Source organism: Temnothorax nylanderi, unplaced genomic scaffold (genome assembly GCF_030848795.1).
Source record: "Temnothorax nylanderi isolate EJ_2023f unplaced genomic scaffold, tnyl_v1.0 TNYL_tig0011_pilon, whole genome shotgun sequence".
NCBI classification, from domain to species: domain Eukaryota; kingdom Metazoa; phylum Arthropoda; class Insecta; order Hymenoptera; family Formicidae; genus Temnothorax; species Temnothorax nylanderi.
This window is the reverse complement of record NW_027249073.1, coordinates 752,425-768,290: the sequence shown is the minus strand read 5'-3', so window position 1 is coordinate 768,290 and position 15,866 is coordinate 752,425. Positions and strand designations below refer to the sequence as shown.

The 15,866-nt window shown below is 38.2% G+C and overlaps 1 protein-coding gene across 10 annotated transcripts in view; it reads left to right on the top strand.

The window, feature by feature from the left end:
* Positions 1–15,866, top strand: part of Lmpt (four and a half LIM domains protein limpet) — a 116,463-nt gene that overhangs the window by 92,628 nt on the left and 7,969 nt on the right. For 7 of the 10 annotated variants that reach the window (XM_071697100.1, XM_071697099.1, XM_071697096.1 and 4 more), the window contains 2 exons: positions 5,159–5,359; positions 6,402–6,576. In XM_071697100.1, coding sequence (XP_071553201.1) covers positions 5,159–5,359; positions 6,402–6,576 — 376 coding nt within the window. Of the gene's footprint in view, positions 1–1,846; positions 2,288–5,158; positions 5,360–6,401; positions 6,577–10,281; positions 10,942–15,866 lie in introns of those variants that run through there. The other 3 variants (XM_071697103.1, XM_071697104.1, XM_071697105.1) reach the window with 3 other exon arrangements.

Here is a 15,866-nt window from a genome sequence, read left to right as displayed (position 1 = left end):
TCTACTTTTCGTTCGAGTTCTATTTTTCCGCACTCCCACGCGCGTGGCCCGGAACCACCTGTTTGGCAAGGGATCAAGGCGCCGCGCGCGGCGAAGCTTTTTCTTCGGCGGACTCGAAGGGAAAAAATCGACAGGGAATTCTGAGTCAGAGGGGTGCCGACCGCGCATTTTTATCACCGTGTCGGGTAGCCTCGGCAATCTGATACTCTTTCGTGAAACGGAAACGCGAACGAACGCGCCAGTAAGGGATGATCTCTCTATTTTCGCTGCTAGATACATAAAATTAAAAAAGATAGATATAATACTAAATGTCATAGTCATAGTGTTACGACGCGGCGCGTCTCATTGCAAAACCGTCAAAAGTCGCGAGTGGAGCGTTCACGGTTGATCGTAAACGGTTCGGTTTATGGTCGCTCGCCGTCACTCTTAAAGAATATTTATATGGCGCCTTTATGAACTATCGGAGATTTGTTGTTCCCAACTGCAACCCGCTATTTTTATTGTAGCAATCTCTAGTAAATTTGCGAATAGACTAATTAATCATTCCTTATGTTTCATAAATGAAGCGGAACGAGAAGCGTAACAAGCGCGAGATTTATATTCCCTCGTATTTCACCCTTTACAAGTGATGTCTGATATCTATTTGCGAAATATGTAAGATAGAGATATTGGGAGTTAGATAATTATTTTTAAATAAATAATCATTTATGGCAAAATAAGTCTGTAAGAGCTTTTATTTCTTGAGTATCACGAAAAATTGTAAACGATATCTAAGTAAGAAATGATTTTTATTCGATCAAAATCAAATCGAACGTTCGAGTTTAAGAAGAACTTTGCACTTTTAATGGATTATTTACACTGACGAAGCGATAGTTAAGCATTAATATTTTTCTGATCTTGAACATGAAAAGCGTTGCTGAGGAACAATAATTTCTTTTTTTTTTTAAATCTTAATAGAATCGACATATTCACAGTTCTTGGTTACGTCGTTTCGATTGTGGTCGTAGTAAGTCGCAGCCATAAATTATTAAAACCGATTATTCAAACATGCATTTCGCTATGAAAAATAAATTTGAGTATTTTCGCGACTGTCGCACGCGGTAGCAGTGGCGGCGACGGCGACGGCGACGGCGACGACGACGGCGACGCGACATCAACGATTTAACACGGAGGATAAAGCTGAAGGGAGATGAATTTAACGAAGCGTACACCCGCGTCGGAAGTTCCCCGTTCTCCTCCTGGTATCAAGAGATCCCAGGAGCTGCGCGAAGCAAAACCGTTCCTCCGGAATTCGCGTCAGACTACATCGACCCCGTTTCGTTTCTTCGCGCAAATCGCAGATACAGGCTGCTCCATAAATACTCGTAAAAGAAGAACGTCGAGGAGAAGAAGAGAAAGTGGGAGGAAGAGGCGGGGGGGATGTCATCGAGAAGATCGGCCACTGGTATCTGAACATTCTGAACTGGAAAATCGTACAAAAGAAGCGACGGGGAAGAGCAAGATGAAGAAGCTCGAAGAAGCTCGGACAAACTCGAGGAAAAAGAGCGAGAGAGGGGAAAAAAGAGAGACAGAGAGAGAAAGAGTAGACGGGCGTAACGTAGAAAAGTTGCACCCGGCACACTGCATCGAGATTCAGGAGAAGGAGAGGCTACGCCAAAAGAGAGACGAGGGAGCAGAAGGGTGGCGGAGAAAGGAGAGCGGTCGGTTGGCATGGAGGAGGGTGCGGAAGAATGACGGGGGAGGGTGGCGAAGGGGAGACGGAGGGGCGCGCGCGGCGCGTTTCTGGAGTCGTCGGGACGCCGAAAATAGCGTCCCGATATGATGACGCCCGGAGCGGGCCGATCCTAGATTTCAGTCAGTTCTCAAGCTCGAAAGCCGCTGAGCAGTAGTAGCCCCGGATCCAGTGGTCTCGCCGCTCTGATTTCTTTTTCCAAACCGACGACGTCGAAAAACTCGCGGGCTCCCTCTCTCTCTCTCTCTCTCTTTCTCCCCCTCTCGTCTTTTCCTCTCTTCACCGTGTCCTTCTCACCCTCCCGAGAGAGCAGCCCGAATACGACAGTCCGCAGTTGATTCTGTCGCTTAGGAGAGAGCGCATCGCGACGACAGAAGACGGAAGAGGGTAGAACACAGAGATGGCGGACGTAGACAGTGTAGTGTTCACGACCACCGAGCGCAAGGTGCGCAAAGTGAAGAAGACGACCAAGCGCCGGGAGAGCAGCGACCAGAACGCGTCGGAGGTCACGATCACCGAGGTCGACGGCACGCAGAACCACCACGCCATCGAAGAGTATGTGCTGGCTGACGATACAATCCGGCAGACCCGCATAGCCTCTTTATCACCTTTTCTTTCTTTCTGCTCGTCTTAACGACGACCCGTCGTCGTCGTGGTCACTGTCGTGCTCGATTCACATCATCCGGGAGCGGGATTTCGCGAGCGTCACCCCCCGCCCGAAAATTACGCGCGCGCGCGACCGGAATCATGATAGCAATGGTGATGGTAGCACAGACAACGCGGACATTCGAGAGCTGGTTGCGTCAAGTTTGACGCTGATCTCGGTTATAAGTGAATCTTTTTCTTTATTAAGTGTAGGACTGTAATATAGATCATTAAAGGATAGTGAACTAAGATTACTTAACAAAGATTGTTTGTACAACCAGTCTAAAATAAAATGCAAAAGATGCTCTAATAATAAATGTTATTTTTGGACGTCTTTTGAATTTTGATGTTGTTTGAGAGTTTGAGAGAGAAAAAAATGGTATAATTTAGCTGACTTCTATGTTCGATACTATAAGCGCGAGAAAATACGTCTTGTGGCATTTCCATCGATAGCATCAAAGTTACGTCAATTTTAAAATTCAATTCTGTTGAGCTCTTTATAGATAATCTACACAAACTAACATAATCGTATCACGCGAAAATTAATATCTTTGGTTATAAGCGTATCCTTGCGGTTTCATTTTGTTCGCGACTCGATCGTAACCTGGAAGACGACGACGCGCTTAATCTCAAACACCCTTTCACTCCGTTCGCTCGAACTGCGGGCGATTTACGAGCGGCCGAAAATACTCGCGAGTGAAGAAAGATTAACTTCGGGCATCGCGTTTCCATCTCGTCACGCGAGCGAAGACCGCACTTGCCGTATCTAAAACGATATCGCTCGTCGTGAATGATCCTCTCCGGATATCCCCTGACATTTCGTGACTGCGGGCCACAATCCGACGGACGTACCTTGCCGTATCTTGGCGAAGGACTAGGGTGACGCTCCAGGAACTCGAGCCTTTCCAAAATTACATGAGAAAAAGAGAAACGGCTCTTCCTTCATAAGATCGCATGATTGTCTTATCAGCCTTTGAAAAGCCACTATAGTTACGGCGATTCTATTCTGCTAAGAAAAAAATGGGAACGGTGTATTTTATTTCTGAGATTGTCAAGTTGATCGAAACATTGAAAATGAGAGGAGGAAATTTTAAAACCGTGCTATATTTATTTATTATATGCATACATAAATTAGGTGCGTTATCTGGAATTTTAGAATTCACTGTTTTAGATCATACATGTCTTTTTTGCGTTAATTAAAACTGCGTTTATTTCTAAACTTAGAGTTCCATGCAAATTTCAAGAATGAAATGGATGCGGCAGATATCAGTAACTACCATGTAAGAAAGTTATAAAATAATTGGAACATTTCAAAAAATTTTATAATGTTATATCTTGATATTTATGTATCTTTTCCTTATGCAGCTTATTTTTGATGGAAAAATATAATTAGGAGTATATACTTTGCAATAAGTATGATTGAGAAACATCTCTAACCTTTTTCTCGCTAATTAACAGTTTTTCAAGGGCTGATAAAGCAAGTAATTGTCATTAAGAAAGTAAAAAAAGAACACTCGTTCGACTCGCGCAATGAAAACGCTCAGAACAAGATTTGTACAGTCATACGCGCGTCACGATAGATATGACTTTGTACAGAAATACTCAGCCAGCACATACAACAGCACTCATCCAAGGTACATATTACCAGCACGTATCTACGATTCCGTTCGCCATGATCGCGTATAATACATGAACGAAAAAGGCGATCGAAGAACTCTCGACGAGAAGTAAACCACGATACTTTGAGAGGAGCGATTTTTTAGCTTATCTCAAGTTGGATATTTTATGTCACTTCCACAAAATTTTGAGGAAATATTTCAACTATCATAAATGATTTTTCTCTTAGTACCATTAAACGTTCAAAAATCAGCGTAGGAATAAGGCATAGCCCAAAATGCGTAGCAAAAATTTAATTTAAAGGCACAATTGACGATTAGAATTCATAAATTTTAAACTAACTCACGGCATATTTATGCACTCATAACTGGAATTTATGAGTTCGAGAAATCTCAATAATATTCAAATCAATAACTTGTTCTTTCTTTTATATAGAAACAACAAGAGATGTTTAAGCCATATATAAATATTATAAAGATAAACTATTATATCAACTAGTATACAAACTTAACATTATGAAACAATTTAAATCGACATGTTTTCGACAATAGTTACATGGTAAACATGAAACTACTGATACCAACGTCAACGGTGTACATTACGTCATAGTTTGTAGCAACAAAGTCAAAGTACCACTACGCAAACATTGGACAATACTCTCTCTATTAAAACAAACTAGGTTACATAAAGATATACGAAGCAACGCAAACTATAATGACAAACATATAAAATATTTCTTAAATCTTATTTTTTCCTGTTACTTATTCATGTGTAATATAATCGTAGAATGGAAATTATAAGGAGCTAAACATTTTTACATTGTTTTTCAAATATGCACAAGTTTTTTTTAAATGTTTTATGAATCTTGTTATCATTGTTACTAACATTTATTATTTAATTAACCTACTTTTAAATTTTATGGATGTGTGTCCTATATATATCTTTTAAGATGTTTTATTAAAGGAAAAGCATTTTTTATTATGCAAAATGTCAATTTTCATATATAGCTCCTTATGATTTTCTAGTTTAAAGATCATCGCACAAGATTTGATTTAGAATTAGTTTTGATACAGAATTACACTGACAACTGACTGATGTAAAAGCTCCGAGATGAATCTTCACGAGTGTGTCACGCATTCTAAACGCTTGGTATTCGCGTTGCAGTTGATTTTCAGTGGCGAGTACACAAAGGCGATGAACAAGGACTGGCACAGCGGCCACTTCTGTTGCTGGCAGTGTGACGAATCCCTGACAGGACAGCGCTACGTTCTCAGAGACGAGCATCCTTACTGCATTAAGTGCTACGAAAGCGTTTTCGCCAATGGCTGCGAGGAATGCAGCAAAATCATCGGCATCGACTCCAAGGTATTTATATCATACGAAAAAAGTGTTTTATATATAACTTGTTCAAACATGCTTCTCCATTTATAAAAAAAAAAAAAGAACAGGACTTTTATTAGCTTTTAATTTAGATGTAGACAATTTAAAATCTCTTCCTAATTTTCTAATGTATCAATTTTTGAAACAAAGCTCATAACCCGGTGCTAAACTATTTAAGTCATAAATAATAAGATGTGACAACAGACGCGAATAGCTTTATAGAAACTATATATTTGCGTGTTGCATGTGAAAAAGATATGCTAAGTCAGAGTCGTCCAGAAAATCGTCCTTGAACGTTCTTGAGCTAGGTTACGCATTTCGATGCGTGCGCGAACGATAAATTACTTCGTTTGTTGTACAGCCTAGAGGCGTAATTAGCGGCCGTCGAATGATTACGAGACCCGGTGTCAATAGATGGAGAGGCATGGGCGTTGACTTACTCATTTCTAGAAATAGAAGCGATGATGCAGGTGCGGTGTATCGGGCTTCGAGCACCGCGATTTCCGCACCTCTCTCTTTCCCGATCGCCTTTATTATAACATTTCGTTCGCTCCTACGCGCAAAAATCAACGACCTGTAGTGGGAAAGTGAAGACGTTATTTTCCTCGCGACCATCATCATCACGCGGAATTACGTAATTCATATGATTAATAATCCCAGTGATCTCAGCATCCGCAACGGTTTCCAGAAATTATTTAGATAAAACACACGTGCCGCTCTTGGCGGAAGATTAATCAAATTCTTCTGTAATACAAAACTTGATACGCTAAATGCATTTCCCAAATGAAAATCGTGCGATTTTAGCTCTCTCAGGGTCGAATCTTTACCAAGAGAAATATTAAAATGAATCGCTTTTACATCGCTGCGTAAACGAGCCTGTAATTTTTCGACATTGAATATATTTGATGAAACAGTTACGTAATAGATTTATCCAAATTACAGAAGTAAAATAAAATTGCATAAGATAAAAGTAAAAAAAAATAAATGTAAACTGAAAAGGATTAACGTAGTTCAATGTCGTTTTCAGGATCTGTCGTACAAGGATAAGCACTGGCATGAGGCCTGCTTCCTCTGCAACAGGTGCAGAGTGTCCTTGGTGGACAAACAGTTCGGTAGCAAGGTGGATAAGATCTACTGCGGCAACTGCTACGACTCCCAATTCGCCAGTCGTTGCGATGGATGCGGCGAGATCTTCCGTGCTGGTACGTAGTCTTAATACTGTAGTTAATTTTCTTACGCGACAGTTAAAGAGATCCTTAAAATGTCACGGAACCTCGATCTAGTCTTTCAAATGTAAATACGTTTATATGATCATGATTTATTTATGTCTGACGCGGATATTACAATTGTTTATATAGCTATTTATAGCACGTACGCGAACTGTGAGAAATGCAGTTTTCATTTATTTTTTATAATGACGCAAGCAGAGCCATTGAAATTTCATAAAACTTTGGGAGATTTGCATTTAGGTGTTACACGATAAAACATGATCATTGAAAAAAAAAATCTGTATCTGTGATCACTAGAATTTGCAATGAATGAAAGTATTTTATTTTTATTCTTGTTCCTCTCTTTTTTCGCATTTTAAACGAAAATAGAAAAAATAGAAAGTTAGAACAAATATATATTCCTGAAAAGGTTACGAATTTTATGATGCAATAATATAGTCTTTGTAATTTACTGCATCGCGTACACTTTCTGACAACCATTCGATTTTAATGAGACTAAATATGTTTTTTAAAAGTGATTAATGTAAAAATAAATTTAAACGTAAAAATACAAATACACAATCAATCCAATATGCAATACAATCAACGCAATCGATAAACATAAATGATAAATGTTTCAATTAATCAGTCTATCTCTGTCTGGATGACCACATCGGCGATTATATCGTGAAACGTAGACAAACGTGAGAAGAGTATAATTTACGAAGTGAGAGAGATAAATACGGAGGTAACAGTCATGGCGTACAATGAAAGGTCGAGTCAGAAACAAATCTCCTAGTAATTTCCACCTACGACCGCGTTAACACCTGTTCTTGATCGATCGTTGGCGAATCGTTCCCCGACAGTGATTCATGGTGTCAGGTACGAGCGCGAACGACCGAGAAAGAAAGAGAAAACCGATAGATCTTGCATTCGGCGTTTCTTATTAAGGTAATTGAGTCAAGGCTCGGGCTCCAGACGCGGGCCAATTATTGTGAGCCGTTTTGAGACTCTGAGTACGTCATTTTACGTCTAATTCACCAGCTCTCTTATAATAGCATTAAATCGTTTTGCATAAACATCTTAATTAAGCTGCATTTATCTTTCTCTCGTATTTAGATATCTTGTTCTACCTCTTGAAATGGCTTCTTTCATGGATCGATCTCAAAGTTAGTCTTTTTGCCCAAAGCTCTCTCGGCTATGAGAATGTATGACAGATAATGAAGCCGATAAGTGTGGACAATGAGAGTGTTTATCTTGCAACGAGCTAACAATAAGTCTGTTTAGATTTTAAATCTAAGTATTAATTTTATCTCTTTGATTAATTCTTATTTGAAGAAAGTTTTTTCTTCGTGTACGAAAATGTATAGGCGAAAGTCGTAAGAATCATAACGCAGGACTGGATTTATAAAAATTGCAATAGAATTAACAAAATATAGTACACAACACATATATGACATTAAGCTCTATACTTTCTTTAATTTCTGCAATGGAAAGCAAACCGTTCTGCAAATTAATGGAGTACATCGAAAGGCAATCTTTCCGCATCCAATGCGAAATCGAAACGCGCACGTAAGTGGGTCAACTGTGAAGATTAGTGGTCAACCGTGACGATCGACCTTTTTCGAGATAAATCGACGAAGGAACCGGTCGTTATCCGAGATGATAATCGCCATATCCACACAACTCGAAGTTTGCTTAAAGTACGCGCAACCTTCGGCAGATACCACGAGAACGATGACCTATATTATAATACAGTTCACATGCACGATCCATTCGAAAGATTATGAGACGTTTAAAAAATGTTATAGAGAACCTCGGCAGAGTAGCACAAATGTCGTTTTACCCAAGATAACTAGGATATAATTTAAATATCTGAGCGTTCAAAGTGTGTTGACTTATGGATCTTGATAATCGATGAGATAACAGATGAGATAAAGATGAGAGAAATTCTCGCCCTCTGAATAGATGGCATTCAAATATCTGAGGATTTGACCGTAGAAGATTGTGAAGAACTAAAAAGATAAGAGAAATTTTTCGTTCTAAAGTAGGATAGAAAATTATAATCGTAGACCTCGGAAAAAGTAAGACCTTTGATGCTATAAAATTTCGAGAAAATATCGCAAACTATAATTTTCAACGATACATTATTTCTACTTATTTTCAAAATTTGTGACGCAGTGCGCTCTAATAAAATTCGCTTATCATCAGGATCCAGCTCGCATTGTTCTCACAACATGGTTGTTCGTTAGGGAAGATTTGCGTGACATATTGAGGAAGGTCGGACGGCGTGGGAGTTAGGACGAATTCCAATTTAGTTTCTAGACAGATAAAAAGGATTAGCTGACGTCGGGGTCAATTCGAGAAATTGTCGGCGTGAATGATTCGGTACCAACGTGTGTCCGTATACGGAGCTCGACATTTCGCGAACTACGTATCAATCTTTGAAATCGTTAATAAATTCCGATCCGGATTCATGATACCGCGAACATGCGATCTGTTCGAACATCGAAGTTTCCCGTTTCCTTTATGTCCGTTTCCGCCATGATTCTCTTCCGATATCGATTGAAGAATAGATTGAAGAGAGTTACTTATGGACACTTACGTGCAAAGTCATATGGAACAAATTTTCCAGACAACCGGTTAAAAGAAACTACGAATCATTAATCATTCAATGTCCGCAGATAAATCCTCAGGCACTGTAATGTAACGAAATGTGAATAACAGTCCATAAATAGCAACTGACAACCTTTTATATTAAATATGTCATGTATTTATTTCTATTTGCAAAATCAGTTAAGAGATATATTATTCCGAAGAAAAATTTAGAAGTTGCCAAGAAATATAAAAGATTTCAAATTGCTTTTCTCCACGCGAATTTGTCCATTTGCTGCTCCAAATTAGAAAACTTCAGGAAAGTTGCAATTGCATATAGAATAGCACGTATAATTAATGTTAGAGAAAACGAATCCATATTCCCTTAATAATCAATTTTATTATTTGCTACAATATTTTTGACATTGTGGAAGCTTAATTCGCCAAACTACATGTATATTCAATCGCTTATACCTAGTTATAACTTCAAAGATATTAATATTGAATTGTATTAATATGTTGTAAAAAAAAGCCGATCTCTCAAATTAGACAGAAACTTATCGTTAAAATCGAGGTCGGGATTCTGCGCAATTCTGTATATGGAAACAGGTCGCATTAGATGGATGTATAATTCCAATTCGCAATTCCATTTATAATCGAAGCTTGCAATATGCAGAATCCTTGAGAAACTTGTAACGTGACTGCGATAGAAATATCCTAATCGAAAAGGAAGTGCGCGTGACTTATTGAGAGATCTTAAATTCTTCTTTGTGACGCGTTTCACTTTATTATAAAAATATTACGTGAATTATCTCGTGTGCTATTTAAGTCAGTATAACTCGAGAAGTGCCTTATGTAAATTTTTCCCAGTTGAAAAGGTGGGTTGTCTAGAACTAAGAATCCCCCACAGTGCGTCTTTGATCAACACGGATCCACGGTCTCGAAATCTGAAGGCGCGTGTCCAGATATAATCCGCGGGCACCAACCAGCGCTGGTAGAATGCCTCTCTCGTTGGCTATATAACGGCCAAGTTATCACACGGTAACACACGTTGCGCCTGCCCGCAACGGTGACTCCAGCGAGAACCGACGAGCGGTCTGCCTTCAGTGGCTCGTAAGACCTCAGCCCAATCGCACGGCTCGATTCTCCACCTTCGATTATTCGGCACACATTCGGATTACGGGCTTTTCTCTCTCCTTCCATCATCTCACGATTTATTTCGCACTTTAATTAACTCGAATTAAAAAGGAATTAAGGCTTATAGTTCGGAATTGAAATGACAGTTTGGATAAACTGGTAAACGAGCGCCTAAATTAAACACATTTGAATTAAAAAAAAATAATCATAACTAATTCGCGACTGTCTCGCGTAATTCTATCTTAGACGTCGTTAATTATAGTCACAGGTCAGATCCAATCGCGGTCATTTTGCAGAGCGCCGCGCCGTGTGTAAAGAGGCGCGCGAGAGCTTTGTTTCTACGAGTTCGCGTTTCGCGTAAACTTCGCGGTAGCCGGCAAATGCACGCGTGTTTGTTTGTATAAACGTTTTTGAGAGAAAATATGGCCACCGACGCGTTGAGTGAGCGACTGTCGAGCAAGCTGCACCTGCTGACGAAGACGGTGGGTGAGGAGAGAATCAGAAGGGCGAAAGAGAAAGACGAAGATGTCGCGATCTTCAGCATGTTCCCCATGGAGGGCGATCCTACATTCAAATGCTGTCTGGGCAAATACTGCCTGATCGGAGACCCGAAGAAAACAGACCCAGGTGACGATCGCGACGATCGTCCGTCTCAAAAACGGATTATGTCGCAGTGTTGACATTCATTAATATGATATAAATATCGCAACCACATATATGGCGTATATTCTTGCATTGAGTTTATAATGACGGAGAAATGAATTCATGAGCATTTCCTTAATAATACATTTTCACCGAAATTATTATTTGCCGTCGACGTTCTTGACATCGAAAGCTCGCCAAAGAATCTTCATATTCAATCGCCTAACATAACTGCAAAGTTAGTAAAGTTAGTAGAGTCATATTAATATATTGTGAAAAAATCGATTTCAAGTTAGACAAAAATCCATTAAAATTGAAGTCGAGATTTTACGCAATTTGTATATGGAGATACGTCGCGTTAAGTAACATAATTTCAATTCGCGCAGTTCTATCGATGATCGGAGCTCACAATATGCGAAATCCTTGAGAATCTCGTAACGTGACTAGGATAGAAATATCTTAATCACAAAAAGGAAATCCGCGCGATAAGAGCATTAATTGCAAATTAATTGAGAGATATATTCTTTCAACATTAAATCTCTCATTTCATAGCTTTTCGAATGTCACTACATTACAAAAATATTACGCGGATTATCTCGTGCTATTTAAATTAGTGTAATTTGAAAAGTAATGCCTTATGCAAATTGTTCCTGGCTGAGAAAGGGAATTAGTCAAGACTGAGGGTCCCCATAATGTATCTTTGATCAGCACGGATCCATGGTTGTCACCGCATATCAAGAGATGCGATATAATCCAGGTATAATTCGCAGGTATTAATCAAAGCCTTTTTCGTTGGCTACATAACGGCCAACTTGTCACACGATAACACAAGCGGCTCGCAATAATGACTTCAGCGAGTGCCGAAAAGCGGTCCGCTTTCAATTTGTAAGACCTCGATCCAATCGCAAGTTCGATTCTCCACGTTCAATTATTCGGCTCGCCGGTTTACGGTTTCCTCTCTTTCTCCTTCCTTTTATCGCAATTTATTTTGCGCTTTAATGAACTTGATCCCCTATTTGCTCAATATAAAAAGGAACTGAGTTTATAGACCAAAATTGAAATGACAATTTTAATAAACTGTTAAATAAGCGCCTAATTTAAACATTTTAATAAAAATAATCATTATGATATGATAATTATCAATTATAATTATTAAAAATATTCATTAATTCGCGGCTATCTCGCGTAAATTTATCTCGATGTCATTAATCATAATCGCAAATTAGATCTAATCTTGACCATTATAGAACACCTTGTAAAGAGGCGCGCAAAAGTTGTGTTTCTGTAAGATCGCATTTCGTGTAAACTTCGAGTGGCAGCCGGTGCATACGTGTTTGCTTGTACAAACGTTTCGAGAGAAAGATTCAACTGCGATAGAAGATATCTCGTATGCCACACAAAAATCAGTTTATACTGATTGTGAGTGAGTACTTGTTGAACAAATGACACAAGGAACGCCTGTAGGTAAAGACGGAAGAGAAGAGAACGGCAAAGGAGAAGATGTCGCAATTTTGAGTACATTCTTCATGGAGGGTGATCCTAAGTTCAAATGCTGCCTGAACAAAGACTGTCTAGTCGAAAACTCGAAGAAAACAAATGATCCAAATGATGATCGCGACGATCATTCGACTCAAAAGCGGATTATGTCGTAGTGAACATAAATTAACATTTATTCGTATGATATACTATCATAATGCAATCGCAAACAGATATAGATATAAGTAATAATAATAATTTACAATATAAATATTTTTAGGAATACGTTGGAGATATATCGTACAGAATCGTTAAATCATTATTCAGAAGCATTAAATCAAAAGACTTTTATTCAATTAATTAAAGTTGCATTTAATATAATCATATATTAATATATTCAAAATTATACAACCACGTTTGAAAACGTGGTATAATCAGATATGTCAAGTATTAAAGAGAAATGATACTTGTGCATCATTAAGATTTTCATCTTCGGCATATCTGATAAGATACACATGAAGAACCTTTTATTTGTTCTCGCGTTCTTGCAAAACGGGTTTTGCAACATAAGGGCTCATTTTCAAAATTCTCCTAAGATTGAAGGAACTTAGGTATATCAGAACCGGTTGAACGTAATGATATCGCAACGTATATGGGGGAAGAAAGAGAAAAAGAGAGGAAGAGGAGGGAGATGGAGAACCTCGAGCGTGACCTTATCAGGAAACACCAGTGCGCACAGTTGCTCGGCTGTGTACGGTGCATTCGGCTGTCTAATTGCTAGTTGCCACCTGATGCAAAGCCTTAATTCCCAAACGATCAACAGGCATCGAATCGCTGCGACGCATCAGCTCGAATTTTTCTCGCGCAATTCAGTTTACTCCGACACTAATGCGTTTGTTCTGTAATTATCGGCCCCTTCCTCGTTATCGTCGATGATAATGCCCGCGCGGAAGATTACCAGCGAGTCTTCCCGTCGCCGTGTACGTCCACGTGTGGGTTTTGCATGGTTGCGCTTAAGCCTGACAAATATTTGCACGGAATCGCAGCATGGAGATCGAGGAAATCTCGGTTGTCACAACGCAAATGCTGCATTACGCGTCCTTATTCTTTTAATTTAATTGCACGCGGATTCGAAGGAAGGTGTAGCTGACAAATATGGTTATTCAAATCAGCCACTTAATAGTATCATCAGTAATATAGACGCACGACAGTCATCCATAAAAATAACTACGAGTTTTCGAAACGAGTAAACTCGATAAGTAAATTGGAATTAATCTCGAAAAACAGTTGGGAAGGAATAATTTAATTCGATAAGCATAATAGGTTTCGTAGGAGTGAAGAAATTCTTTATAGTTGTATTATGTGTAAAAAATCTTTTTTTATAAAAATAATTTGTTCGGCAGACAAACATATGCATAAAAATCTGAGTTTATTCGATAAAATTTCAGTATATAAATAAAGATTTTAGTTGTATTTAATATTGCTCGTAATTGCATTAAATATAGATTATATCATCGAACGATATCAGACTGTGTTGATTGTGTGAAAATGCGGAAATAAGATATGGTCACGTAGGTGACTAAAATATGATAATGGCATTCAATCGATTTACATCTAATCTTTCTTCTATGAAAACACTTATATCATGCAAATTGTCCTGTATTATTACAAAAGTGCACGTCTATTATACAATTTAAAAAAAACCTACGTGGTTGAACTCTAAAGCAAATTATTCGTACATACGCTGATAGAAAAAACTTTTTTTATTATATCTTTTTTACAAAATTAAACTCAACCCTTTTTTGATAAAAATAGAAAATTTGAACATCTTCTTTCTTCTTAAGTTATTTAAAATATACAGTTACGTCTCGTATTAATTTCTTTATTATAAAAAAAATTAAAAGAAGTTTACAAAATACTTCAATATTTATTCAAATATCTCTCTTTTACAAAATGTCATTAACACTTAATTTTAAATGTTTTTTTAACTAATGATACAGCCAATAGTCTCTTAAAAGCAAGCGAAATTAAACTTTGAAGTTGAATAATATTTTATTATCTGCCTCTTTCAAGCTTTATTTGAATTTTCCTGAATTTTAATCATCTATAATCGCGAAAACTCCGAATTAATTTCAAATTGATCAAAAGATTGCTAGATAGAAGGAAGTGCGAGGAAACCTTGGACACACTCTGTATAGGTGGGCAGGTTTGTACATACGACGATTGTGCAGGCTCGCGTATCTATGATTGATTTTATTGCAAACGTGACTCACGACATCGTAAACGTCCAGATAGTCTCAGCACGTGTACGCGGTTAAATATACTGAATTGCATGCGCATTCTATCGCGGCTTCATCGAATCAAACGGATAATTTCAAAGGAAGCATATCTGCGATTAATTTCTAATTCATAACGAAAAAACCAATTAGCGATTACGATCGTTTCGTCACGTACCATTAAATTGGGAAACATTCGTCGAAGTTACGGTGACGAAAGTCAATCGAAAAGGATATCTTTTTTAATTGCATAAATGTTTAAAAGAACACACGTGTTCTGACACGCCGTAATTTATTCGCCCAAATACGTAATCGGACGTTGTCAGCGATTGTACACGATGATTGACGTAAAAATCGTTGTGAAACACCTTGGAATTCGTTTTAATGCGATGAAAAGGCCTACATCGCGACTGCGTGTTTAAGGCTCTGCGACGAAAAAAAAAAAAAATATGCAACTCGTTTTGATCGTCCCACCAGAACTTTTAATATACGTTACGTGTTCCGAGAGAAGCGAACAATTGTGCAATTTGTAACGAACTGTCCTGTTTATATACATACGTCTTATTGCTGAGCTGGTAGAAAAAGGATCGATGCACGAGTGGATCGAGTTGAAAGGAAAAAAAGAACATTGGCAATCGCGATGCAGTTATACGGATTATATCGAAATCGCATATCATCAAACATGATTCCATAAGAGGGATTCCACTCGATATCGCTGTATTAATATGAATGATATCATCAATCGCTGCATAACGGAAGATCGTATCGTCGATACATACTTACTTGAATGTCAATCGGTGTGGCATGTCCAAACAAACGTATCATTATTGAGTTGCTGATCTCTTCCACAAGTCCGATCCTTAACGTGATATTCGTGTTTCATTTACATAAGAATGCAAATATTCGACATTTAATTATGTGTGTAGCTGTATATATTTCTGTCCAAATAATTAATCAAATGAAAAAGAGCATAACGCTGACATTACTTACTCATACATTGCATACAAAATTATACGAATATATTTATAGATAAATATCATTAAAAGTCGAGAAGGCACGTCGCAGAATTAAAAACACAGCTGAAAGAAACTTTCATTTGGGAATAGTTTCGCGGGCATGAGATTAACAATTTATATACAACTTTGATCATTCATTTTC